General features: G+C 40.6%; 1 protein-coding gene across 1 annotated transcript in view; it reads left to right on the top strand.

Moving 5' to 3' along the window:
* LOC141114442 (proton channel OTOP2-like) overlaps nt 1-20,022 on the top strand; it is a 66,778-nt gene extending 46,756 nt beyond the window's left edge. The window contains exons 4-7 of the mRNA XM_073608116.1: nt 364-515; nt 4,914-4,922; nt 13,400-14,253; nt 19,491-20,022. Of these exons, the coding sequence (XP_073464217.1) occupies nt 364-515; nt 4,914-4,922; nt 13,400-14,253; nt 19,491-19,661 (1,186 nt within the window). The 3' untranslated portion in view covers nt 19,662-20,022. The remainder of the gene's footprint in view (nt 1-363; nt 516-4,913; nt 4,923-13,399; nt 14,254-19,490) is intronic.
* Nucleotides 20,023-27,620: the final 7,598 nt, after the last annotated feature.

Below are 27,620 nucleotides of genomic sequence, written 5' to 3'. Positions count from 1 at the left end.
AATTTTAGCGACCATACTACTTTGAACTTTAATTCAGTACCCCTGTTCTAGACTTTCACATTGCTGCTAAAGTCCTTTCATGCATCTACACCAACAAAGTAAAAATTTCTTAATTTTCTAACTATCAAAGGGGATGCATGTGGAAGAGGCAGGGAGTGCACACAATACTTCCCAGGGGTCAGCCCTACCAGCTGGGAAAGGAGACCACAGGGACCTTGGGCTCCAGAGTTTGTTGAAGGTACTTCATCCAAGCATGAACAAGAATGTTATTGGGGTTCTGGGTATAAAAATGTATCTGATCTTTATTAACATTGTTACTTTTAGAGAAGTCCCTCTATATAATTGTGCTATATATCTTCTCAGGTGTTTGCTGATGGTCCTGCTGGCAGTAAATCTGACTATATGGATTATCACGGTAATTGAAGAATCCAGACTTCACACAAATGAACTACAGGAGTACTTGTATAAAAATCATTCACAGGAGCACTTGTACAGAAATCATTCAGAAACAAATAGTCAAGGTTTTAATTTTAATATTTTAATTTTAAGCATTTTTTAATTTACTGTACAGTATTTTCTTTCTTCTACCTCAATACTAGAATAATGAATATTCTGTATCTGCATGAACACTTTCACCAGAGCAGGAATAAAAGGGAAATATTCCAATGAGGACAATTGTTCCAATGACAACTGTCTAACAGAGAAGTTCCCTCACTTTTGAGGGATTTCCTTTCACTTCCTGTTGTTTATGTGTCGCAGGAAGTGAGGGAAAATCTCTACAATGGGATACGAACAGCAAAAAAAAAAAAATGTCGATCTAAAACAAAAAAATAATTCGGCTTTATGCCCCATACACACGATCAGAAATTCTGCCAGCAAAAGTTGGATGTGAGCTTTTGGTCAGAAATTCCGACCGTGTGTATGCTGCATCAGACTTTTGCTGGCAGAATTCCAGCCAGCAAAAGATTGAGAGCAGGTACTCTATTTTTCGGTCGGAAAAAGTTCCTATCCGAAAATGCATTCATCTGTATGCAATTCAGACGCGCAAAAAATCATGCATGCTCTCGGAAGCATTGAACTTCATTTTCTCAGCTCGTCGTAGTGTTGTACGTCACCACGTTCTTGACGGTCGAAAGTTCAGAGAACTTTTGTGTGACCGTGTGTATGCAAGGCAAGCTTGAGCGGAATTACATCAGAAAAACCATCCAAGTTTTTTCTGACGGAATTTCTGATCGTGTGTATGGGGCATAATATATACATCAGACGTGGCTTTGACTTATATTGTTAACTGCTAGGGATACACTGATGATTTTGGTGATTTTTTTTTTGTTAAAATTACAAATTTTTGCATTCACCAAAATTTCATTGAAATTGGCATCTAATTTCACCATGCGACTTTGTTAATTGCCATGACAGTGCTGACATGGTGACCATGGGACTTTGTGTATAAGCAGTTGTTAGGGTTTTGATTATCGACGGGATTAGAATCAGCATTGGTGTTATTGCTAAGTTTAGGGGTAAATTTAGAGTACTTTGTCTACTGTAGCAGAGGGGCCGAATGACCGCTCTGCTTCTCCCTGCGCTGATTTGGAGCCGGCAAATGACAGATCCAGGCAATGTCACGGAATGACCCCACCCCTTTACTTCAGCGACAGGGAGAACTGACAATGTATGTAATTTGCTGCCGGCAAGTGAAAGATCCTCACGCTCTGTAAACACTGTCCCTCTCCTGCCGCACACAGCTCCCCTCTGTTGTTTGTATTCTGCTGTCAGTGGGGAATTCCACACTGACAGTAGAGATGAGTCACTGGTTGTTAGAGCCCAGCGGGTGCCTGCTCCTAATAACCAATGCAAAAACAGAAGCAAAAACAGAACGATTGTCCGATGACATCCGTTTAGGTCCATTTCTGTCTTTTTAAATGAGGAAAAATAGGACTTTCTTCCTTTTCAATAAACGGATGTTAATAAAGGTGGATGACAATGGATGATCATCTGCTAACATCCGCTTGCCCATAGAAATACATTGGTATGCGTTTTTGAAAATCGGACATACAGAACGCCCATGTGAAAGGGGCCTTACATTACATAGCGACCAGATCAGTTTCACTTGGGAACTGAGAGGTACCTGCTCTTAGAATTTGCTGTCCTTTATGTTAAGATGATTCTAGGGGAGGCTATTTGTCGTATGAAATTGGCGTTAGAGGACAAGATCTTTGCCGACAGATTTGGCAGGATTGCACTAGTGAAAAGTTGCTGGAGTATAATCAGATGGTGCACTCCTTAGTCAATCAGGACAGTTTTCTATTTGGTGAAGTGCAGCTTTTGATTGCTCTGAGTCAGCTCTTTGTGGTGTTCCTCAAGAGCAAAAAGATGTTTTCTCTTCTCCCTTTAGTATGTCTCAGAATGAGTCTCTAGTGTGGACGCTGGAGGATGACAAATCTTAAGCTGACCATACATTATACTATTTTCTTGTACAATTTTTGTACAATTTCTTTCAAATTTACCTTTAACTATGTAGTGCAAGGGACTGCCTGATTGGATACAAATTGAAAGTGTTGTTTAGGTTTGACCTTATATTATAGACTGTACAGTATTGGGCAATAAGTTTAAAAGGCTAAAAATAAAACTTATGTGGCTCACGGCCAAAGTTAAAAAAGCTATAGATAATAAGAAAAGAGCCTTTAAAAATATAAAAATGAAGGAATAAATGTTACAAAGAATATAACAGAATATGTAAAAAGGAAATCAAGGAAGCAAAAAAAAAAATCAAAACAAATGACAGATTGCAAAAGATAGTAGGACAAACCCCAAAAAATTCTTCAAATATATTAATAGTAAAAAGGTCAGGTCTGAGCATGTAGGCCCTTTACAAAATAATCTAGAGTGGGTGACTGGGGACAAAGAGAAGGCTAATTTATGAAATATTTTCTTCTGCTCTGTGTATACAAAGAAGCATGGGTGAGCTCATGTCCATAATAGGGGTGGTAGTGACACAGGCCCAAATTATCCACAATGGTTTAACCACTTCCCTACCCGGCCATAGTAATATGACATCCACAGATGGGATCTCCCATCCTGGGTGGACGTCATATGACGGACTGGGCTTCCCGGCCGCCTAGGGGGCGCGCGCGCGCGCGCCGCGTTGCTCGGGACCCAGTGCGTGTGCCCGGCGGCCACGATGTCCACCGGGCACCTGCGATTGCCCGTTAACCGGGCTGGACCGTGGATCTGTGTGTGTAAACACACAGATCCACGTCCTGTCAGTTGAGACCGATCTGTGTTCCCAGTACAAAGGAACACAGATCGGTCTCCTCCCCTTGTGCGTCCCCTCCCCCTACAGTTAGAATCACTCCCCTAGCAAACATTTAACCCCTCGTCTCCCCCTAGTGGTTAACCCCTTCCCTGCCTGTCACATTTATACAGTAATCAATGCAATTTTATAGCATTGATCGCTGTATAAATGTGAATGGTCCCAAAAACTGTGTTAAAAGTGTCCGATGTGTCCGCCATAATGTCGCAGTCACGAAAAAAAATCGCGATCGCCGCTATTACTAGTAAAATAAATAAATAAATATATATTTTTTTTTTAATGCCATAAATATATCCCATATTTTGTAGACGCTATAACTTTTGCGCAAACCAATCAATATACGCTTATTGCGATTTTTTAACCATAAATATGTAGAAGAATACGTATCTGCCAAAACTGAGGAAAAAATTTGTTTTTTTTTTTTTAAATTGGGATATTTATTATAGCAACAAGTAAAAAATATTGTGTTTTTTTTCAAAATTGTCGCTCTTCTTTTGTTTATAGCGCAAAAAATAAAAACCGCAGAGGTGATCAAATACCACCAAAAGAAAGCTCTATTTGTGGGGAAAAAAGGACGTCAATTTTGTTTGGGTACAATGTCGCAGGACTGCGCAATTGTCGTTTAAAGTGCGACAGCGCTGAAAACTAAAAATTGGTCTGGGAAGGAAGGGGGTGAAAATGCCCTGTATTGAACCGGTTAAAAGTGATACGGTCCAGAAATGTTTAAACAGAAAAGAGGTGGATAAAGCACCTGGTCCAGATGGCATCCACCCACGGATCCTAAAATAATTGAGCTCTGTCATTTCAAAGCCATTGTTTATAATTTTTAGGGACTCGTTAATGACTGGAATGGTACCACTGGATTGACATAGGGCCAATGTGCTGCCCATATTTAAAAAGGGATCAAAGTCTTTACCAAGTAAATATAGACCTGTTAGTTTAATGGGGCGTACACACGGTCGGACTTTCTGGAAAGCTAGGTCCGACGTACTTGCCGCCAGACTTCCGGCGGACTACCGCCGGACTTTTTGAACGGCCAGACTTGCCTACACACGGCCGGACTTTCCGGAATCCGGTCTTCCCGACGGACTTCCGCCGGACTTTCAGAATGAACGGACTTTCCCACACACGGACAAGCCCAGAAGCCCGGACCTCCGCTGGCAATAGAGCTACCTGAAGACAGCGGAGGGGCCGGCTGAAGAACAAACCGGACGCCGGGAGAAGAGGAACCGGAGGGACCCCCGAAGCCGGAGCAAGATCCCCCCCGGAGCTGTTTAATAAAATATATTTAAAAACCTGTGTTGTGTTTTATTATTTACACTTTTTCCCTAGGTGAATGGGTAGGGGTACCATGTACCCCATACTCATTCACATAGGGTGGGGGGGCCGGATCTGGGGGCCCTCTTATTATAGGGGGCTCCCGGATTCCGATAAGCCCCCCGCCCGCAGACCCCGACAACCAACGGCCAGGGTTGTCGGGAAGAAGCCCTTGTCCTCATCAACATGGGGACAAGGTGCTTTGTGGTGGGGGGGCACCGCAAGGCGCCCCCTCCCCCAAAGCACCCCCCATGTTGAGGGCATGTGGCCTGGTACGGTTCAGGAGGGGGGGGCGGTCGCTCGTCCCCACCCCCTTTCCTGACCGGCCGGGCTGCGTGCTCGGATCAGGGTCTGGTATGGATTTTGGGGGGACCCCACGCCGGTTTTTCGGCGTAGGGGGTTCCCCTTAAAGTTCCATACCAGACCTAAGGGCCTGGGATGCCCCCCGCGCTCGCCGCAATGGAAAAATTTGTTTTTCCTATTGCAGCGAGCGCGAGATGCAGTAACCTGCTCCTCCGTCGTATCTGGTCCGTCGGACCAGCATACAGACGAACGGGCTTTCCGTCAGGAACTGAGTCCGGCGGAGTTACGACGTAAGATTTGAAGCAAGTTTCAAATCTAAAGTACGTCGGATTTCCGGCCGAAACGGTCCGTCGGAAGTCCGATGGAGACCACACACGGTCGGATTGTCCGCCGGATTTGGTCCGGCGGCGTCCGTCGGACTTTTGCATGTGAAAAGTCCGACCGTGTGTACGCCCCATAACTTCTATAGTCGGGAAGATACTGGAGAGTTTAATAAAAGACCACATAGATGAGTTCTTGCTGGAAAAAATATTTTAAGCAACAGACAACATGGATTCATGAAAGACAGAAGTTGTCAGACAAACCTGATTTCTTTTTATGAGGAGGTAAGTAAAACCTTGGACAGAGGGGTGGCTGTGGACGTGGTATACTTAGATTTTGCACAGTTCCCCACACACTTGGCTAATGTGTAAAGGTAAAGTCTTCAGGCTTGGAAAGATCTATTTATGAATGGATAGAAAACTGGCTAAAAAAAACGTATGCAGAGAGTAGTGGTTAATGATTCTTACTAAGGTTATTAGTGGTGATAAAGAGAGAAACACATATAGGAGAGACGTTTGCGCTGCACACCCCGAAACAATATATTAGCAAGAAAAGGACAGTTTCCCCGGTGGGGCTTTAGACAGCAATATCTTAAAGTCAGGAATAATCTACAATATATAACCAGTAGGTGCATTTATTGAACAATAAGCCAATTTGCATTATAACATATAAAGCTGGCCAAGTGGTACAATACATATTCCACAATATAGAATTGACACATTTTCACAAAATTGTATACAATAGTACATATCCAGACTGTAGACGGTATAAATCCCCGACGCGTTTCGACCTATGGACAGTCATCATCAGGGGGATAATTGGTTCTATAAAACACATTAAACAGCTTCAGAATTTAAGAACATATCATCATATCTCATTGTAAGGTTAAAATGGTGATATATTTACCACTGGAAAATAGAGGGAATAATCCCTTGGCCAGAGCTGTTAAAAACCGTGAATGGATCCGAAGGGCTCCATAGCCGCCCCTGCCTCCCCAGAGCGCATGAGTCCAGCCCAAGGGGCTTACAAGGAGCCACATTGACGCCCTCCAGGGGAAGGGGAGAGTCCGCACCTGCGACAAACACCCAATAAATTATAGTAAGTTATTTGGATTAGAAAAACATAAAGTGTATAGGCTAGCTGCAATCATAATGATCAATGTATACTCATCTGGCATCCTAAAGTCTCATGAGCGTAATTAATTAAATATGATGTGGCTAAGCCACAATAGGGTGAAAGAGATTGTGGTTTAGTTATAAAGTTGTTTGAATAGTGTGATGAGTGGAAATAAGTGAAGGAAAAGTGGTATGGGGTACTGGGAATATGAACCCTAAAGTGGTAAAGAAAATATAGAATGGATGGCCAGCACAGAGCTGGCGGGAGTGCCATGTCAAGGTAAATAAATGTGTGTGTGGTGTCAGCCAACACATGATAGAATAAAAGTGAAAACAAATCAGAAAAAGACAAAAATATGTGATTGAATAAATAAGTGATTAAATAAAATCAAACAATAAAAACATGTGTGAGGGACCTAAAACAATTATGGGAGTGGGAGTATAAATGTAATATTGTAGTTTACCTTATTCCACAATGTGGCTGGTGTAGTATGGGAAGTTTTACTTGTATAAACCATACTGCAATGAAGCAAAAGAGGTAAGGGGTTGGAGCCAAGAAGAGTATATGCAGTGCCATCCATTAAGGTCTGCGTGGAGTCATGGTAAGACTCACAGGCAGCCGGTTGTGGATATATGCCTAAAATAGGCAATTAGGTGAGTGAGCACAGGTGCCAATCTCCTCCCCCCCAAAACCCCCAGAGTAGTGTCGTCCGGGCCGCTAATGAGCAGCCCACGTGTGGCTCCCTCGGCGTCCCGGAAGACCAATGCCCGGCAACTGCCGTCATCTCCGCCGCAAGCCACGAGATGTCACGGCGCCGTGCACACACCGAGATAACTCGCACATGCGCACCTCGCCAGGGGCTGCAGAAGCCCACCATGGTCCACAACGCCCATAATCTATATTGTATATGTGATGCTATTTGATAAATTAAAACACAGTAAATGCAATAAACACTAATTATAAGATAATAAAGTTATCATTACGTTTATGCAGGAGCTAAGAGATAGCTCAATGACCCCAAATCCTAGCATGTATATTACAGAACAGATATTAGTTAAACACCTGATCTACTGCAATACAGGGATCTATAATAGATTTGTCCTGATGCATAAGGTGGGGAGAGATCTTGTTGCGATCTACTCCCCCATTTTGAGGGACGTTTCCTCAAAAAGAGGTAAACAAAGTGTCACCCCCCAAATATTTGTCATATTAGAAAAGTTTTAAACATGCAAAGGTTAAAGGGGCCATATGGGCAACACAAAGCTCCTGCCATATCTCTCATGTGTCATAGGGGAGAAGGGGTGTTTAACCACCCAAAATTCAGTAGATCAGGTGTTTAACTAATATCTGTTCTGTAATATACATGCTAGGATTTAGGTCATTGAGCTATCTCTTAGCTCCTGCATAAACGTAATGATAACTTTATTATCTTAGAATTAGTGTTTATTGCATTTACTGTTTTAATGTATCGAATAGCATCATATATACAATATAGATTATGGCCGTTGTGGACCATGGTGGGCTTCTGCTGCCCCTGTCGGCCTCATGGGGGTGGGTCTTGGTCTAATCAAAGGCTTCCCGGCAGGGTGAGAGTGTGGGGGAGATGCGAGATCCACACTCTCCCCTCCATGCTCTGGTTGGCGGATGAGTGTTTCCGTCATCCGCCACGTGAGTTTCACCCTGCCGGCGGCATCCCTTGATCACCTCCGGATGAGCCGCGGCGAGGTGCCCATGTGCGAGTTATCTCGGTGTGCGCACGGGGCCGTGACATCTCGTAGCTTGCGGCGGAGATAACGGCAGTTGCCGGGGCATTGGCCTTCCGGGACGCTGAGGGAGCCACACGTGGGCTGCTCATTAGCGGCCCGGACGCCACTACTCTGGGGGTTTTGGGGGGGAGGAGATTGGCACCTGTGCTCACTCACCTAATTGCCTATTTTAGGCATATATCCACAACCGGCTGCCTGTGAGTCTTACCATGACTCCACGCAGACCTTAATGGATGGCACTGCATATACTCTTCTTGGCTCCAACCCCTTACCTCTTTTGCTTCAATGCAGTATGGTTTATACAAGTAAAACTTCCCATACTACACCAGCCACATTGTGGAATAAGGTAAACTACAATATTACATTTATACTCCCACTCCCATAATTGTTTTAGGTCCCTCACACATGTTTTTATTGTTTGATTTTATTTAATCACTTATTTATTCAATCACATATTTTTGTCTTTTTCTGATTTGTTTTCACTTTTATTCTATCATGTGTTGGCTGACACCACACACACATTTATTTACCTTGACATGGCACTCCCGCCAGCTCTGTGCTGGCCATCCATTCTATATTTTCTTTACCACTTTAGGGTTCATATTCCCAGTACCTCATACCACTTTTCCTTCACTTATTTCCACTCATCACACTATTCAAACAACTTTATAACTAAACCACAATCTCTTTCACCCTATTGTGGCTTAGCCACATCATATTTAGTTAATTACGCTCATGAGACATTTTAAGATGCCAGATGAGTATACATTGATCATTATGATTGCAGCTAGCCTATACACTTTATGTTTTTCACAATGGGACAGGAAAAGTTCATACGTTTGCCTTGTCTAGCACACATCCTCAACCTTGTGGTGCAGAGGTTTCTACTTGGGTACCCTGGCTTACATGGTTTTCTAAGGCAGATCCGAAGAGTATGTGGCCACTCCATTTGGCTAGTTGAAATTCAGGGGCAACTCAGCCTGCCTTTAAACTACCTCATATATAAACTCCACCTTGGCCATGATGCTATGGCTGCACTTGCATTAGTGGGTTTTCAACAAGTCTTTGTGCAAATTTGACACAGAAGGCTCAGGGGATTTGGGATTGTTATTACCACATCAGTGGCTACTCATACAGGACCCCAGTATCATTTTATCAAAGGCAACCTGAATAGCTTAGAGCTTTGATAAGACAGGCATCAGTGACACTATAAAAGCAACAAATCTACCAAAACCATAAAAAGAAAAGGTAAATGGTGGCGCTTCATGTGAGTATGTCCACGACTGAATAAGTGTCTCAATCAGTCCATAAAGATTCAAACTGTTGATATTTAGATGATTTCCACTCCACACCAACGTGTCACCACTTCCCTATAGGGTGTGCACTCACCAACAGTAATTGCCTCACTCTCATGCTTGGCAAAACCTCTCAGGGCTGTAGATGATCCAAACGCTTCCTCCAATCTTATGGGTAAGTGAATAACTCCTGTGTATATGACACAAAAGGAAATGAAGAGTGCAATAAGATCTGATAAAATTTATTTTTAAAAGCATAAAAAAGACCCACAGGTATTGCACTCATGTGTAGTCAAGCTATAATTTGCTTTGGTAGAGTACTGAGACACCGGTATACCATGGCCGTGGTGGGCCCAAAACATGAACTTCGTGTCTCATCTGACCAGTGCTGACTACCTAGCAAGACATCACTTCCGGTGCTGCGTGTCAGGTCACTTCCAGTTGCTGTGCAGCCACGTCCCAATGCATTTCTTCATTATGACTTCGTCCTGGGAGGGGGGATTTGAATCCCAAGACAAAGTCATAATGACAAAACGCGTCAGCCCGTGGCTGCACAGCAACCGGAAGTGACCTAACACGCCGCACCGGAAGTGACATCTTGCTAGGAAGTCAGCCTTGGCCGTGTGAGACACAGAGTTCATGTTTTGGGCCCGCCGTGGCCATGATATGCTGGCGTCCCAGTACTCTACCAAATACGAATTATAGCTTGACTACACATGAGTGCAATACCTTTGGGTCTTTTTTATGCTTTTAAAAATATATTTTATCAGACGTTATTGCACTCCTCATCTCCTTTTGTGTCTTATATACACGGCAGTTATTCACTTACCACTGAGATTGGAGGAAGCGTTTGGATCATCTACAGACCTGAGGAGTACAATGCCATTTTGCCGAACATGAGAGTGTGAGGCAATTACAGTTGGTGAGTGCACACCTTATGGGGAAGCGGTGACACGTGTGGCACATGGTGTGGAGTGGAAATCATCTAAATATCAACAGTTTGATTCTTTATGGACTGATTGATGCACTTATTCAGTTGTGGACAAGCACACTTTGGACTTTATGTAATCTTTTTGCACTTTAATGTCACTGGGTATTATATAGTTTAACACTTAGTATTTATATGGCACCACTATTTACCTTTTCTTTTTATGGTTTTGATAGATTTGTTGCTTTTATACTAATATTTAAAGTGGCAGCTTGAGTAGGTCTAACATTCATCTATTTCTTGGCGCAGTGGTAGGATCAATCGTTTAGTGAGGGTATTCTTATAGATCCTGTGGAGATTTATCAGTAATACTATGCCGCAGGTGTTCCTGCTGGAGCAAACACTGTGTGGTATAATAGACTGGGCATTAGAGTCATAGCAACAGGAGGAGTAGGATATCTCTTGGTATCTCAGAGCCAATTTTATCCTAACTCTGTCCCTGTGAGGCAGCACCAAGCACAGAAGGAGCATGAAGGGGGGGTGGAAGTGCCAGCAATGAGGTAGAGGAGGACTTGGGGCAGGCTTTCAGGGGTACGTTTCCACCCTCCCAAACCCTGGGAGTTGTACATGGGTGGGTGGGGAGATAATGGATGACAACATTGTTATCAGTGACCCCAAGGACTTGGGTTCTTCTGCCTCTGTAAATTTGTGACAGATGGACTCATTCATGCTGCAGTGCTTCCAAAAGCACGCCAAGATTTGGGCAATGAAGGAGAGGGATCATTACTAGTTGGCCATCCTTTTGGATCTTAATTATAATGGGGAAATGGCAGAATTCATCCTGTAATCACTGAGGGAACAAAAAATGAAACATCTGGACCACGTGCTGTGGTGGAACCTCCTAACATGTATCCCCTTTTATGACCTACGTGGCTTGGATCCTCCTGGCGGTGAAAGCAACATTGGCTACCTAAGTAAGGTTTCAAGTCCTTCTTTAGTACACAGCACCCAGAGCTGTCTGCTAAAAGCATATATAGGCATTGCCTGAGCCATATGTTACTGGAATATATGAGTTCAAGGGAAGATATTGACACCCTCAGAATAGACAACCTATAGAATATTTGTGGATAGTATCTCTCCGAAATAGTGTAGCCTAACATTGATACATTGATTTCTTCATTATAACCACTTAACGCTAAATTTTGTGCACGTAAGTCATTTCACTTTATCGCTTTTTTAAGCCAATGGCTGACTTTTATGTAGAAGTCATCCTAGCGGCTAATTAGCTGCTGGATGCTTTTCACAGGTGGCAGGAGGGGTCGCACCCACCGCCCACCGATGCCTCTCTAGGCTCTACCATCCCACTATTTTTAAATTACAAATTAAATCTACTTGCTCTTTTCCTCTGGCATTGCATCCCATTAAAAAAGGACATACGTAAAATTTGTATAGCTTTTGACTTTGAAAAAGTACACTTAGGGGTTGATTTACTAAAGGCAAATAGACTGTGCACTTTGCAGAGTGCAGTTGCCCTCTGTGAGTGCAATTGCCCCAGAGCTTAGTAAATGAGGTAAGGCTTGACTTTGCAAAGAGTACCCAATCCTGTGCAAGGAAAATTAAAAAAACTGCATTTTTGCTTGCACGTGATCGGATGATGGAAGTCAGCAGAGCTTCTGCTCATTTATTAAGCTCTGGAGCAACTGCTCTTGCAAAGTGCACAGTCTTTTTCCCTTTAGTAAATCAACCCCTTAGAATTAGAATTTCATCATAAAACCTAGCCTAGTAAGTAGTATTTTTGACAGCTGTATTTGAAAAAACACACTAATTATTTTTTATTTCTTGATATAAAATGACTCTTCCTCTTACATTGCTACCCAGTGCTCTGTGAAGCTGCTTATACTCTCTAGGCACTGTGCTTTATGCCTGCCTATTGTCTATGCAACATGGCACTGTCATTTTTATTTCAACATAACAACTGCCTCATTTCTGGATTGTTGGTTTGTGGTTTTAATTAGTTTGATGCACTCTGTGTTAAAACGCTCTTATACTTTACAGTGTGGTACTGAAAAGAAGACTGCAGGCTATGCTATGGAACTTGTTTTGCCACTGTAAGATAATTTGTGGGAAGTTGATGGCTTTCATCTTATTTTATTCCCCCAAGTATATACCATCCAATAGATATTAGAGCTATTGTGTCTGCTACTACTTGTTTAAAAAAATATATATATATTTTTTTTTTCCAATTTTTTGAACTTTTTTTTTAAACATTTTTCTTTTTTTTTTTACTTTTCTTTTTTTACAATTTTTTTTACAGTGATGATCAATCACTATAACAGCAATGTTTTGAACTATCATGAATGGGTTACATTCATAACAGCTGGGATTACTAAGGTGTGCTGTGATTGGCCCACAGCTCTCACATGGTACAGGGTGCTGTGATTGTCCCTGGTATCATTTGATAGCTGTGGGCCAATCACAGCATCACAATACTAAGCACAACTGTTATGAATGAAACCCATTCATAACAGCTGTCTTTACGTTGTGATCATGTGATCACGTGATACCCCAGTCACTCAAAGCAGCCAGGTACTGGGAACTGCAATCTACTGTGTTCATGAGCCCATGAGCTGGTGACGTATATGTAAGTGATCAGGCCTGCCTGTGCCGCCCGCCCATAGTAAATGTACTGTGGGTGGGCAGGAACCAGTTAAAACTTTTTCTTTTTTTTTGCATTGGTACATGGCCCCCTTGGCAGTGTCCAGCACCCCATGCCCTCTGTTTTGCAATTGCTTGCCTATTAGCATTGAATAGAATTAACTTTAAAGCTGAACATTGTGAAAAGTAAAAGTCCTCCCTTACAGTGGTGCTGCTCCCATGGTGATGAGGTCTCATCCTGTTCTAGTAACAACTATTCTATTACTTTCCTTTTCTGCTATCACAGGGTCAGAAAGTGAGGCAAATTCACTATGCGTTAAGTATTTTGTCTAATTTTCCCTGTGAAACCAGATATTTTTTTACAATCTCGTGTTACTTTTCTCAACAGATGCGGAGGAAAATGTGAACAGATGTGGATGCTCATACAAATGTGCAGTTGACAAAACCGTTTTTATTTACTTGTCCCCTTTTACTATTGAGTACAACCTCTTTGCTGCAGCAATGATCTATATAATGTGGAAGAATGTAGAACGCAAGATTGATGAAAATGCTTTATTCCACCATGGACTTGGGCCAGGGGTTCATCAACACATTCCACTTCTGGGCCTTTTTTCTGGTTTGGCCATTCTGATTACAGGCCTAGTAATGTTTATCTTGTATGAAGTGGGAAAGGACAATCCTCAAAAAAAATGGCTTTCATTGACTACTTTCAACTGCTTTCATTTGTTCAGCCTTATTCTCATGTGCCTGGCCAATATGGTTGGGATTATTATTTTTAGGCTGGATAAGAGAAACATGGACAATCAAAAGAACCCAAGTCGGACCTTAGATACGGTTCTACTATTGTTGGCATCATTAGGCCAATATGGAATTTCTTACTATTCCATTATAGCTATGGTATCCACAGTTCCCTTTGGCCTCATGTGTGGGTTAACCCTTTCCTATTCTCTACTACTAATTATTCAACACACTCTTCAAAATGCTTTCATAATAGAAGGCCTGCACCGTCTTCCCCCCGCCAACTTACTTAGTGCTCTCCAGGGAACAAGTCACCACAGGGCTGTGGAACAACATGATACTATAAGACGTAGAAGTGTGCCAGAGAAAGAGTGCAGATTGTCCATAACAAGCCCTCAAAGAATGTTGAGAAGAGAAACCCTGACTCAGCACATTAAGAGCCACCTGAAGAAAAGAAAAACAATGAAGGACGTTTACTTGTTTCTCTTCCTCTGTAACCTTATTGTAAGTAATTAATGTCTTTGTATCCTAGCCATAAACAGTCTCATTTTGTTAAATAGTACAAATCTGATTTAAACTAATTGTCTGCTGAAACAACAGAAGCTAATTTACTAAAGGAATAGGAAAACTTCTTTGCAATGAAAACATTCAATTAGCTTGTTGCATAAGGTGAAGCTTCATTAATTCAATAATGTACAAGGCAATCGGTGTAAACTTTACTAAGTGAATATCCTCTACCGTTATAGGAAAGGTCAGATTTATTGTGTATTTCCTGCACCCCAGTCCAACCATGTTTTGCTGCCACGCTCCTACCCAAGTCTCTTAGGTAGCCCTAAAACCACTCTAACCAGAACAATGTCATTGCCACACAAACCACACTTAGGTTGGGGGCAGAGACAATAAAAAAGCAAGTTGTCCACTCTATACAGTCTATACTGTATCACGGCATCTTGGGCTGACCAATGGAAGAGCAGGACAAATTTCAGCCTAATCATCAAGCAGTATGGCTCTTGAAGTGTGGACCCAGAGTGAGTAAACTGTAAGCACACAGTACAATAAGCCACCAACAACAATACACAAATTGTGCAGGGACAGGCCCCGGACGGCAGTAATTTGGACACCACCTGATGACACTAGAAGGCATTAATGCAGTTTAGAACCTCATTCACAGGATTATGTTAATCCATAAAGTGGTGATTGGTGTTGTGTTACCCCAGGCGGTCCTTGTGCCCTAGGGTATGGCCTATGTTGCCTTTGCAGAAATACAATATTGTACTACAGAGTGCACAAACAACCAACAAATCTAAAAATGATTAAAGAATAATAAAAAAAATGAACAAAGGCCATAACAGACCATTCAACAGCAATGAGCCAGACCAGCCAACTGCCTTGCTACACAGTGATTTTTGCATGTATCAATAGGATTTGGCAAAAACATTTAAACTAAATTAACGTATGTAAAGTTTGGGAACCTCTATTTTATTGCAGTAAAAGCAATTAGTATTTTGCATTAATAGAGGAATTGCCTCCTTGAAATGGAGATTAAGGAGAAGAGAGAGGACTCAAACCCCAAGGGGTATGGGGACCACTGTGCTCTCACACACTGCACACACCTGATTGGGGTCCAGTCCATCCTGAGCTGCAGCCATGTCTGCACCTCAGTCTAAGCCAGCTCTGCACCAACCCTCTGAAGGGGACGGGTGACGAGGATATATTAATCGCACATGGCAGTGGCACAACTAATCAATGAAGGAGCTACTGGTTGTGACTCACACCCCCACTGCTGCACATATACCATCCCCCATCCCCTTGAGAAACATACATGCCAAATAAGTGCAGGGGATACAGAGTTCGCCAGGGACAGTGGGTGCAGTTCCCCCTAGCCTGGGCTTGTGCGAAGCTGAATGGGACTTTATTAATTTTCCTGGCTATAGATAGTTGATATTGTTTTAAAGGCAGTGCTGCCATTACACAAATTCAATCTGTTACCTGATGGTATTGCTATATAAAACAATGTCTATTGTGGGCATGTACAGTATAACTGGTGGTGAATTTCACCAGCAAAGTTATACATGCCCACATAAGGGATGTTTACTAAGGTAGCAAGAAATTAAGATATGTATCTGTAGCCTTTCAATAAGTACCACTAGAATCCCTAGTACATGAGCTGCTCGCCACCATTTTTACATGCCCACAGGTTTTAGTAAGCAGCAATAAAATACTAAATATGAAGAATATGTACAGTGTATAAAAATGTTAACACAATTAGTGTGACCAGGGGAAAATCTCTCTAATGGAGTAAGAAAGAATATGAACTATTTTTATTGCTGTCTGTGCTTTCCTATTCCTGTATCCTTAAAGTAGAACTCCAGCTTTCATTTGACTTTTAATAGTTTATATGGGCCAAGCTTGCTCAAACAAACTATTTCCATTACAAAATGATGTGGCCACTGATGTGCTGTAGCAGACTGTTGTAGTATTAGCTACAAGCAGTAAATGGCACTGCAGTACAGGCGATTTCCTGTCTGCTGCCGAAACAAAATGGATTTGGCATGAATGCTTCTTTGCCATTTAGGAGAAGCCTTGTATATTGTTTTTTTTTTCCAATGAATACTGTACAAGGCTTTCTGTGATTGGCCAAGCTAGAGAGACAGGCAGATGACATCATAATTTCCACTTTGGCCAATCAGAAGAGACCTTGTATTCACTGATTTAATAAAATACAGGCCTTCTGCTGAATGGTAGAGAAGCACCCAGGTTGACTCCGATAAGTTCTACCAGCAGACAGGAAGTCTCCTCTACTGCTGCCGGGACACAGCGACGCTACAACAGTATGATACAGAGCACTCAGTAGCCTCATATGAATGTAATGAAAATTATATTTGGGCCAGTTTGGTACAAACTATTTAAAGTGACAGGAAACCTGGGATTCCACTTTAGTATGGTTACAAACATCAAAAAAGCCTAACAATTTCTAACAGTTGTTTCACGGTACTACTTACAGTGAGCCCACAGGCGAGCAGGTGACACAAGATCCCCCAGGGTGTGGAGTCTAAGGGCCAGCCGGTATTCTGCCAGGGACCCCCTCACAAGGGTTTGGGCTTAGCTGCGTGCTGACCCCAGGTCACGACCCCCGGGTTCACCCTACTCGCTAGGGAAGTACCAGAAGACACTGTCAGACGAGGATGGATGGATGAAGCAAAAGGAGAGTCGGATAGTGAGCCAAGGTCAGGGCGGGCTGCAGACAACGTAATCAGAACAAGCCGAGTCGGTACACAAGAGATCAGTTCACGGGAGGTCAGGTGTAGCCTCCCTGGCGGTTTTCCCGAGTGTGGCTCGGGGTTAAAATTCAGTACCATTAGCCACACTCGGGTTCGCATTGCAGGATCCTGGGGCGGCGTTACTTACCTTGTCCCCGGGATCCTGCGATGTCACCCGCAGCGTCCGAGGGCTCCGTCCTCCTCCGAAGCCTCTCCGTGCCAGGCTCCGTTCCCTGCGAGCGGCGCGACGCACGGGGGCGGAGCCTGGCGGCAAATTAAAAAAAAGTAAAAATCATAACACATACAGTACTGTAATCTTACAGATTACAGTACTGTATGAAATGATTTCACATCCCTTTTGTCCCCAGTGCTTTGGCCCATGCCCTGCATGCAGTTTTACATGATATACACTGTTCTTTCTGCCTGGAAACTGGAGATTGTCCATAGCAACCAAAAAGTGTCCCTTTACGTCAAAAGTGGCTTTAGACCAGCTAGAAAACAGCGATAGTAAATTAGAACACTTGCAGAATTGTGCGATAGTGAATTGTGGGGAAATTTATTTTATTACTATTTTTTTACATTTTTTTTAATTATTTATTTTTATTTATTATATTATAATTTATGTTTTTGTGTTTCAAACTTTATCATACCCGGGATATCTACTAGACTCTTGTTTGGACAGATTTAAGTGTGTTATTGTTAAGATTTACAGACCTACAATATAAAACGCCAAATTTCCATGCAAAATAATGGTACCGCTTTCAGCACCTAAAATCCGAAATAATCATACCACCAGGGAGGTTAAGGCAGGTTACACGAAGGGAGCTCAGAAACAAATGTTGCTCAAGCAACCAGTAGCTGGTTTTAAATAGGGAAGCACATGAGGGGCTGGACAGGAAGTAGCAGGAAGGAATCATATATTAGGCAACAGGTGAGGCCGGCGACACCCATAGCTGCAGAGTGCACAGAGCAGAACACAAGCTAGTGGAACAACAGGTGCCAGCCGGCCTACAGCAGTAACGGTGAGACACAGATCAGCTCCGCAGCTGATCTGTGACAGCTTGCTAACTTACTCTAGCTAAAAAAACTGATTTGGTCTAAGGTTTTAAATCCAAAAGGGTAAAGGGCCCACAACATGAGTACATGACTTTAAAACGTGCCTCCAGACAAAGAATGTCAAACTCGTTAACAAATACTTACTTAGATATGATAAAATGTATAGTTTATTATATAAATAAAGCCTTAAAAAACAGCTGTGTAACAGTTGTGGCCAGGGGTTCCAAGGTGGAAATAGCACTCCGAGCCCTGATTCCGGCAATCCAACACAACTGTTTTTTTTTAAGGCTTTATTTTTTATAATAATCTATACATTTTATCATCTCTTATTAAGGGTTTGTTAACGAGTTGTGCTTTATTTGTCTGGAGGCATATTTTAAAGTCCTTTACTCATGGTGTAGGCCAATTACCTTTTGCAATCTCCTTAGGATGGTGCACTCAGACAAAAAATAGATAGAGAATATTTCTAGCTATTATGGGATTCTGCCACCTTTATATATAAATATTTTTTATAGGCTTTAACTTGTTACTAAACCCAGGACTCTGCATTCACTATATCTGGTCTCCCACAGTACACAGGACATATTCAATAGCTTTAGTAAATATAAACTGCTAAATACCTTTTCTCATCAGCAGTATATAGCAGTCTTGTGACTTCTATCAGTGTCTTGTTAAAGCTTGTAGGAGGAGTTTTCATTCTCCTCTGACTGTCCTATGAGGCCGCAGGACCCCTGACCCTCTGTCTGGACAGTGCTGATTGGCCCTGTGCTGATAACATGCACTATCCCCCCAGAAAAAAAAACAAAAAACCTCTCTAGCAATACACCCCAAACTGAGCATGTACAGAGTGCCCCTAAGACTCTGTACTATCAGCAGATGGAATGGGTGCAGTAAAAGAAGGGGAGTATCAGAGAAGACAGGATCAAACAGCCTTTTTACACAATGCAGAATATTAACCCCTTAGGTTCCACAGTGAGTATAATAAGCATGATTTACTTCATATACAGACTGATTTTACTGTCGTGGGTTTAGTAACACTTTGTCTAGTTTAGTAAGTTTGTCTAGTTTACTAACACTAAATGAAGATTACAGTGAAGAAAATAACTTAAAAACCCATAACAAAAGTATTCAAGAAAAGTTTTCATAAGTAATCCAACTAACTGTCCCACTGTCATCACCACCATCACAAAAGGTGGAAAACAATTCCCAACAAGAAAGGAATGTTTCTTGGGATAAGGATATATTCCTAATAGATAATACTTTATATTTGTATTCATTTAGTTTACAATGAGTAAATTTTCTTTCCAAGCAAAGAACAAACTAGCTCACTTACTTTTATGCTAATATTACCATATATGACTTTTTATAGCAGCTATTGCCTATAGAGCTGAGTTATTTATTGACCCGCCTGTCACATTCCCACAGTTCTGGATTATGCCATCCTTTGGAGCTCGAGTCAGATTTGACACAGGATTGGAAGTGAATTTTTATGGATTTTCTATGTGGGCTACAATTACCAATATTTGCCTTCCCTTTGGAATTTTTTACCGGATGCACGCTGCCGCCAGTCTCCTGGAACTATATAGCATGGCCTAGAAGGTCTACAATTTTTTCTGCTGTCTGGAATACAAGACTTTTCTGTACCAACAACAACTTGCATAGTTAACAAAAGACTTTGAAGTTTCAAAAGAGAAGAACCTGTTCAGATGGAAAGGGCTTGTGAAAAATAAGGACCTTGAAGTATTTTAGAGCTACTGGTTGAGTTGTCACTGGTCTAGAGCACATGGTTTTCTTTTAGTAAATACTTTGTATAATTTTTTCTGCAAGCATCGGTCCTCTCAAAGAGCAGTTCTTATAAAGCCTTACTGGTAAGTTATTTCGGTGGGATTGATCTAAAGAGGCATGTTAAAGAGCTATACTATACAATGATGTTTTGCTTAACTATTCATTATTGTACCCATAAACACTGTAAACGTGTTTAGTATTGTCCCACTTCATTAAGACTTTTTTTTATAATGTATTGATAGGTTTAATGATTGATAGCTAGAAGAAGCTTAGATTTCTGATATTTACAATCTTTAACAACAACCTCACTGTCTAGAATGTTTAAGTGCATAGTAGATTATTGCTGAATTGTATTTTGCATACTTTATGCAACCAAAATAACTTAACTATAAATGTAATGTTAATAAAGTAAGTGATAATCTGTACCAAAGTTTTTATACGTTTATATATAGTTGAAAGCGTTTTTTTAAATATTTTTTTTTTTGATTGATTGATTGGAGGAGAATTAAAGCATTTGAGAGGTTTTTTTTACTGCCTTTACTCTCTCTCAGAAGATTCACTCCATCTGTTTATTTTGGTGACCATTGTCCCCAGGACAGAAATTGATAAGAGTTGAGTTGGGATCTTCAAGTGGGAACATTTGTTGCGGTAACAACTGTCTAATAAGTTATCACCTCAATTTGGAGAGATGTTTTTTCACTTCCTGTTTTTTTTTCTTGGACAGGAACCAAAGGAAATTTTTCCTTAAAGTGAAACTAAACAGAGAAGTGTCCATTTCCATGATTAATTCACATAAATCATATATATCATGCCACTGTATTCTTTTTTTAAAACTTTAAGCTGGTGCTCAATTTTTTTCGGGGGTGCAGCAAATAAAACCTGGCACCCTCACTTCCCCCACCCCCCCGTCGCTCGATCAAATTCCGTTTCTCCCCCCCGTCGCTCAATTACTCACCCGCCAGGCCATCCGCCAGCCCAGCACTTACCCCATTTCAGGTCGTGGCTTCGGCGGCTTCCCCCCTGCATCTCCTCCCAAGTCCCAGCAGTCGCTTCTCCTCCCGCCCAATTGGGTCTTAGTTTTCCTGATTGGCCAGGAAGAGAAGCAGGAAGACATTAACAAACATTCATTCGCTAATGTCACACAAGTGGGTGGGCTCTGCGCCCCGAGTCCACCCTTTTTGAAGCCAATTAGAGTCTCAGGCCCTAATCATGTGCTTAAAAAAAAACCCAATTGAAATCCATGCGCCTGGCACCCTGCATGGAGATTAGGGGACGGGCGCATGGATTAGGAGGGCCGCGCCCCTGCGACCCTTATGAGCGGCTGCCACTCACTTTAAGTACCTCATTTCTGCAGCACTGTTGTGTGGTCACATGATCTTTCCCTGTTCTTTGGCATCTGCAGGAAAGATCATTGGGGGAAGGGGTACTTCTATTACTCTGCTGATGTATGCTCTCTACAGTGTGAGTCTGTGTCTGGCCAGCCCTGATTGGTGTTGTGCCATTCACATTACTAAAGAAAAATGTGTCAGAAGAGAAATTTAAAAAAAATATGAATATATATATATAAAAAACTGTTCTATAGCTCCCAATAAATCTTTATTGAACATTGAACAGATATGTATTTTTTGTTCATTAACCATGTTAGCTTCAGAAGGTCGTCCCCTCCCCCCTTCATGACCAGGCCATTTTTTGCTATTTAGCACTATGCTACTTTAGCTGGTAATTGTACAGTCATGCAACGCTGTACCCAAATTAAATATATATTTTTTTTTTTTACACAAGTAAAGCTTTCTTTTGGTGGTGTTTGATTACCACTGGGTCTTTTTATTTTTATTATATAAATGAAAAAAGACTGCAAATTAAAAAAAAACAATATTTTCTACTTTCTGCAATAAATAATAACCAATACAAAAAATTTTAAAAATCTAACTTCTTCATAAATTTAGGCCAAAATGTATTCCGCTACATGTCTTTTGTAAAAAAAAAAAAAAAAATCCCAATAAGTGTAAATTGATTGGCTTGTGTGAAAGTTAGCAATACAGTTGATAAAAAAATAAATAAAGGGCCAGTGTAAAAAAAGTTTCAATAACATAAATAATAAAATTTAAAAAATGTAAAGTGCCCTTGTGCTCACACGCAACTGCAAACGTATATGTACTGTATGTCCTGCACACACATGTGAGGTATGGAGGTATGCCTCTCCATAGGCTATCCCCTCTTCGGTCTATCATGAATGCTGCTGCCAGACTTATCCACCTTACCAACCGCTCAGTGTCTGCCAACAATCTCCCCCAATCTGTTCACTGGCTCCCAATCACCCAGCGAATTAAATTCAAAATACTAACCACAACATACAAAGCCATTCACAACTCTACCCCGAGCTACATCACCAATCTTGTCTCCATATGTCACCCGACCTGTCCTCTACGCTCCTCTCAAGACCTCCCACTCTCAAGCTCTCTCGTCTCCTCCTCCCATGCTCATCTCCAGGATTTCTCCAGAGCCCCTCCCATCCTCTGGAACTCGCTACCTCAACCTGTCCAGCTATCCCCTACTCTTGCTACCTTCAGGCGATCCCTGAAAATTCATCTCTTCAGGGAAGCCTATCACGTCTCCAACTAATCTTTTACTACTTCCATCAGCTCATTCCCTACAGTTACAACCTTTTGTACCACCCGCCCCACCCTATTAGATTGTAAGCTCTTCTGAGCAGGGCCCTCCTAATCCTCTTGTATTTTATTGCATTATAACTGTATTGTCTCCCTTTTATATTGTAAAGCGATGCGTAAACTGTTGGCACTATATAAATCCTGTATAATAATAATTGTGAGGTATTGCCACAAATGTTAGAGCAAGAGCGATAATTTTAGCACCAGACCTCCTTCGTAACTCTAAAGCTTTTACCTACTTCCCATTCAGCGACGTACCCATATGTCGCTGGACTTTTGGTGCTTATGCCGGGATGAAGCCTGCAGCTGCAGGCATCATCCCAGCAGGGCCGTCTTTAAGGCAGGGCAAAAGGGGCAGCTGCCCTGGGCCCTGTCATTGTTGTGGGACCCAAAGCAGCTGCCTCATACTTGCCAACTATGCCAGTTTAAATTCCCTTGTCCCTTGAAGTTTTAGTCCTGTGTTGTGTCCCGATATCTCAGTATGAAGTGCTGCTACTAATGCTGCCCAGCTCTGTCCAATTGTTGTGTACAGATGACTCACCTGCAGACCCTGTGTTTACATGTAAATAATAGTCATTCATATGTAAATAATGGCAGAATTCATATGTAAATAGCAACTGCATTCATATGTAAATAGCTGAGGCTGACGACATTGATATGTAAATAAAGGCAGCATTCATATGTATATCATGCTCCCCTGCAGTGAGGAGAAGATGTGCTGTGACCTATAGCAACCAATCAGTGTGCAGTATTACTGTACAGTAATCTCTAGCAACCAATCAATAAGCAGAAATCATGTGCTGTAACCTCTAGCAACTAATCAGTGAGCCATAATGTGTGCTGTAACCTCTAGCAACCAGTCAGTAAGCAGCAATGATATGCTGTAACCTCTGGCAACCAACCGTAATCGCTGCCTGATCTGATACAGTAAACTGACTTTAAGTCTAGCTGCTATTTATTGTATGTCTCAGAGCAGGTGGAGAACGAAATTGCATGGGGGAGGCCCAAAAATTTTTTTGCCCAGGGTCCAATCAATATTAAAGACGGCCCTGCATCCCAGTGTTGTTTTTTGGCTTTCGTGTAATAGCAATTGGTGTGGCTAACTAGCCACTCGATTGCTACTACAAGTAGTGGAAGAGGATGTCCCATCCTTCCCACCAGGAGACCCGAGTGACCATGCCTTGTGACAGCAATAAAAGTGATCAAGAAAAGCAACAGTGTAAAAATAAATAAATCAATAGTGCAACCCATTTTCCCATGCTCCTGCGCGGTCAGGTCGGTTCTGCATGAATGCAAACAGCGATCATCCCACACATGTGAGGTATCATCGTGAACATCAGATCATAGGCAGTAATTCTAGCACCAGGTGTAAGTAAATCTTGTTAGAAATGACTCTGCAGATAGAAAATGAACTTGACAGCTGGAGAAAATTGCTCTGTGCTTTGGGGAGAGGCAAGTAAACACTATAAAAATATGTGCTTTGTTCAGATTTCATGTCTGAGGTTTACAACCACTGTTTTCTTCACAAATCATCTTTTACTTGGAGGTTTTGAGCTCCAGTTTGGCTGAATCTTCTAAAGATTAGTAGAAAATGAATGGATTCATCCAATAGGAGGCAGCTTATATACAGATTGTAGCTCAGAAGAGAACAGGTCAAATTTAGACATAATGTATCTATACACATGCACGCTTTTATTCTTGGAGTATGAAATATCCTCTGATTTGGGAGTCAAAAAAATGGGTTATGTATCATATTTTTTTGCATAAAAATTAAAAAAAAAAAAAAAACTTTTTTCCAAAAATGTGAAAATACTGTGTGACATTCAAAATTGCAAAACCCAATAATGTATTCTCTAGGGCCTCTGCTTTAATAATGTATAATGTTTGGGGGTTCTAAGTAATTTTCTAGCACAAAATACTGATTATTACACGTGAACAAAGAGTGCCAGAAAGGCCAGGACTGGACACACTTATGGAGATTTTTAAGTATTGTGGTTGTTGCCATTCCACAATCTCAAAGTGTGACATGTTAGGTATCGTTACTCGGCATAACATCATATTTTATAACTTACCAAACAATTAGGTATTATATTGTGTTTGCGTGCACTAAAATTCAGTAAAGTGCATTTTTTTCCAAAAAAATTGGCGTTTGAAAAACTGCTTCACAAATATTGTGCTGTATAAAAATTTGCAACAGACAATTTTCTATTCTAGGGCCTTTGCTTTTCAAAAATGTATCATATTTGGGGATTCTAAGTAATTATCTAGTTTAAAAAAACACAGATTTTTAAATGTATGTAAGAAGTGTCAGAATTGGCTTGGGCAGCAAGTGGTTCATATAAAGCCCTTTTTCACTGGATGACACAAAGGACATTTTTTTGGGACTTTGTTTCTTTTTCATTTTTATTTTTAATTTTATGTATAGAGGATTTTTTTGGTAAGGTTTTGGATGCTGACAAATGTTTTTTGACACTATATTACTGATGCGATTTGGGTTAACACATGAAAACTGAGCGAGGAATTTTCTGTGAAGAGGGACCCTCTGCTCAATTATAACTTGCTATTTGAATATTTATTTTTCAAGATTATTTACAATTCATTTTCCATTATTTTTAACAATTATTTGCTTGCACATGGAGTAACACATATCCATAGTTATCGATGTTCTGATCACAATTTAATGTTAGCAAGCGCTTTTTGCACATAGTGTTTGTGTTGTGAATATATAATATTCGTTTAATATTCGTTTCTCACTTGAGTATTGAAACAGGAGCTGCAATTTAATATTAGTGTTATTATTATATAATTTATACAATTAGTTTCTTTGGCGGGAGTGCAATTTTTGACTCATATAAAACCCTGTCTGACCTCATAAAGCCATTTGATGTAAAAAAAAAAAGGAATGGAAATATCACTTTTAAAGACAAGTTTCAGGCATATATGAGAAACTACACTTATATGGAAGTATATTACAGTATATAGTATACATGCTAGGAAATTGAATGTTATTGGGTAGATATTAGAACATCCTTTTCTAAATGAACAAACCCATTATATTTGTATTGAACTGTACTGTAATTGCGTTGTCCCCCCTCTACATTGTAAAGCACTGCGTAAACTGTTGGCCATATATAAATCGTGAATAATAATAATAATAATTATATTTTTCAGATTTGTTTTCTGTGGTATTTTTTTTAGCCTTTTTGTCTTCCTTATTTTTTTAAGTGAGCTTTCCTTCTATCAACAATAGCAACATGCATAAAGCCAAATTGTGTACCTTACTTGTCATAACTACTGTTGTTTGAAGCATGCGTGTAAACACCAGCTGGGCTTTTCTACACCTCTAGTGCCCCCAAAAATGTGGAAAAGGAAAGTGGTAGAAAAGTCATGAGCAATATTTTAAAATCACAACTAAGCACAACTAATATATTTAAATATTATTCTACATTTTAATGATATTGTTAATAGTACAGTATAAGAATCCATACAGTGAAATATATTACTAATAACATATTTAATTAATAACAATAATATAACTTATATTATATAAATTAATTATTTTTGATAAAAAGCCCCCCGCCCCTACACCTTCCCAATTCACTAATTTATTAAAAATAAATAAATAAATACAATAGTTTCTTTCTTCCTCTTCCCATTCCAGAAAATCGTCTTTAATGAAAATTCAGGTTAATGTGGTTGTAAGCCCTTAGCTACTGTATACCCAGTGAAGTGACAAACCTCCGGCAATAGACTGAGATGAAACAAATCCTCTGACATACGTTGTACCTGTTTATTTGCAGCCATTTGTCCTGTACAACCTTGTTAATCTCAGAGATGAAAAAGATTGTTCAGACTCACAAAGCAGGGGGGTGGGGAGCTGCGGTTTCACATTGTACAAAATCCTTGGGAGCTGATTGGAGGGAAGGGACACATCCCCCTTCACACAGGAACAGTGCTGAGGCAGTCAATCACAGGCTATGTGCTGGAGGTCCCTCCCCATCACTATTTTACCTCTTGGTGTGAGGAAAACTTGTCAGAATTGACTCTGCAGCTAGCAAAAGAACCAGACAGCTGGTGAAAATTGCACTCTGTGCTTTGGGGAGAGGCAAGTAAACACTATAAAAATATGTGCTTTGTTCAGATTTCATATCTGAGGTTTACAACCACTGTTTTCTTCACAAATCATCTTTTACTTGGAGGTTTTGAGCTCCAGTTTGGCTGAATCTTCTAAAGATTAGTAGAAAATGAATGGATTCATCCAATATGAGGCAGCTTATATACAGATTGTAGCTCAGAAGAGAACAGGTCAAGTTTAGACAATATATATATATATATATATATATATATATATATATATATATATATATATATATATACACACACACATACACGCACACACTTTTTTCTTGGACTATAAATTGTCCTCTGATTTGGTAGTCAATTAGGTTGATTTACTAAAGGAAAGTAGATTGTGTATTTTGCAAGTACATTTGCACTAATTTTCCCCAGAGCTTAGTGAATGTGTTGAAGCTCTTCTGATTTCCATGATCCAATCAGGTGCAAGGAAAAAAAACTGAATTTTTTTCTTGCACATGACTAAATGATGGAAATCAGCAGAGCTCTGGGAAAAATTAGTGCAATGGCATTTGCAGAGTGCACAATCTATTTGTCTTTAGAAAATCAACCCCAAAAACTTGCAATAACAGGATATTTTGTTCTTAGTTTGAGGTACATTATTGGTTGTATGGGAATATGTATATATACTCATATTTTGATTTATAGGATAATGGTTGCAAATTATACAAGAAATAGTTGTATATTTAATATATTTTTTTGTGTGTATATATATATATATATATATATATATATATATATATATATATATATATATATATATATATATATATCAAGTTTTATATTTAGTTTCTGAATTTTTAGGGTTGCCTTATATTTGGATACAGAGCTGGAGAGACTTTCCAGACCCAAATGAGGACAATATTTCTTTAGATATATACTAGGGTTTTCTTATTATATAGGTTAGGGTTAACTTTTTAAAATATATTATTGTGTGGTATATATAGAGGCTGATTTGCGTAAGGAG

This window comes from Aquarana catesbeiana, linkage group LG12, assembly GCF_042186555.1.
Source record: "Aquarana catesbeiana isolate 2022-GZ linkage group LG12, ASM4218655v1, whole genome shotgun sequence".
In the NCBI taxonomy this organism is placed as follows: Eukaryota; Metazoa; Chordata; class Amphibia; order Anura; family Ranidae; genus Aquarana; species Aquarana catesbeiana.
Note: the sequence above shows the minus strand (reverse complement) of the source record. Positions and strands in the feature narration are given on the sequence as shown.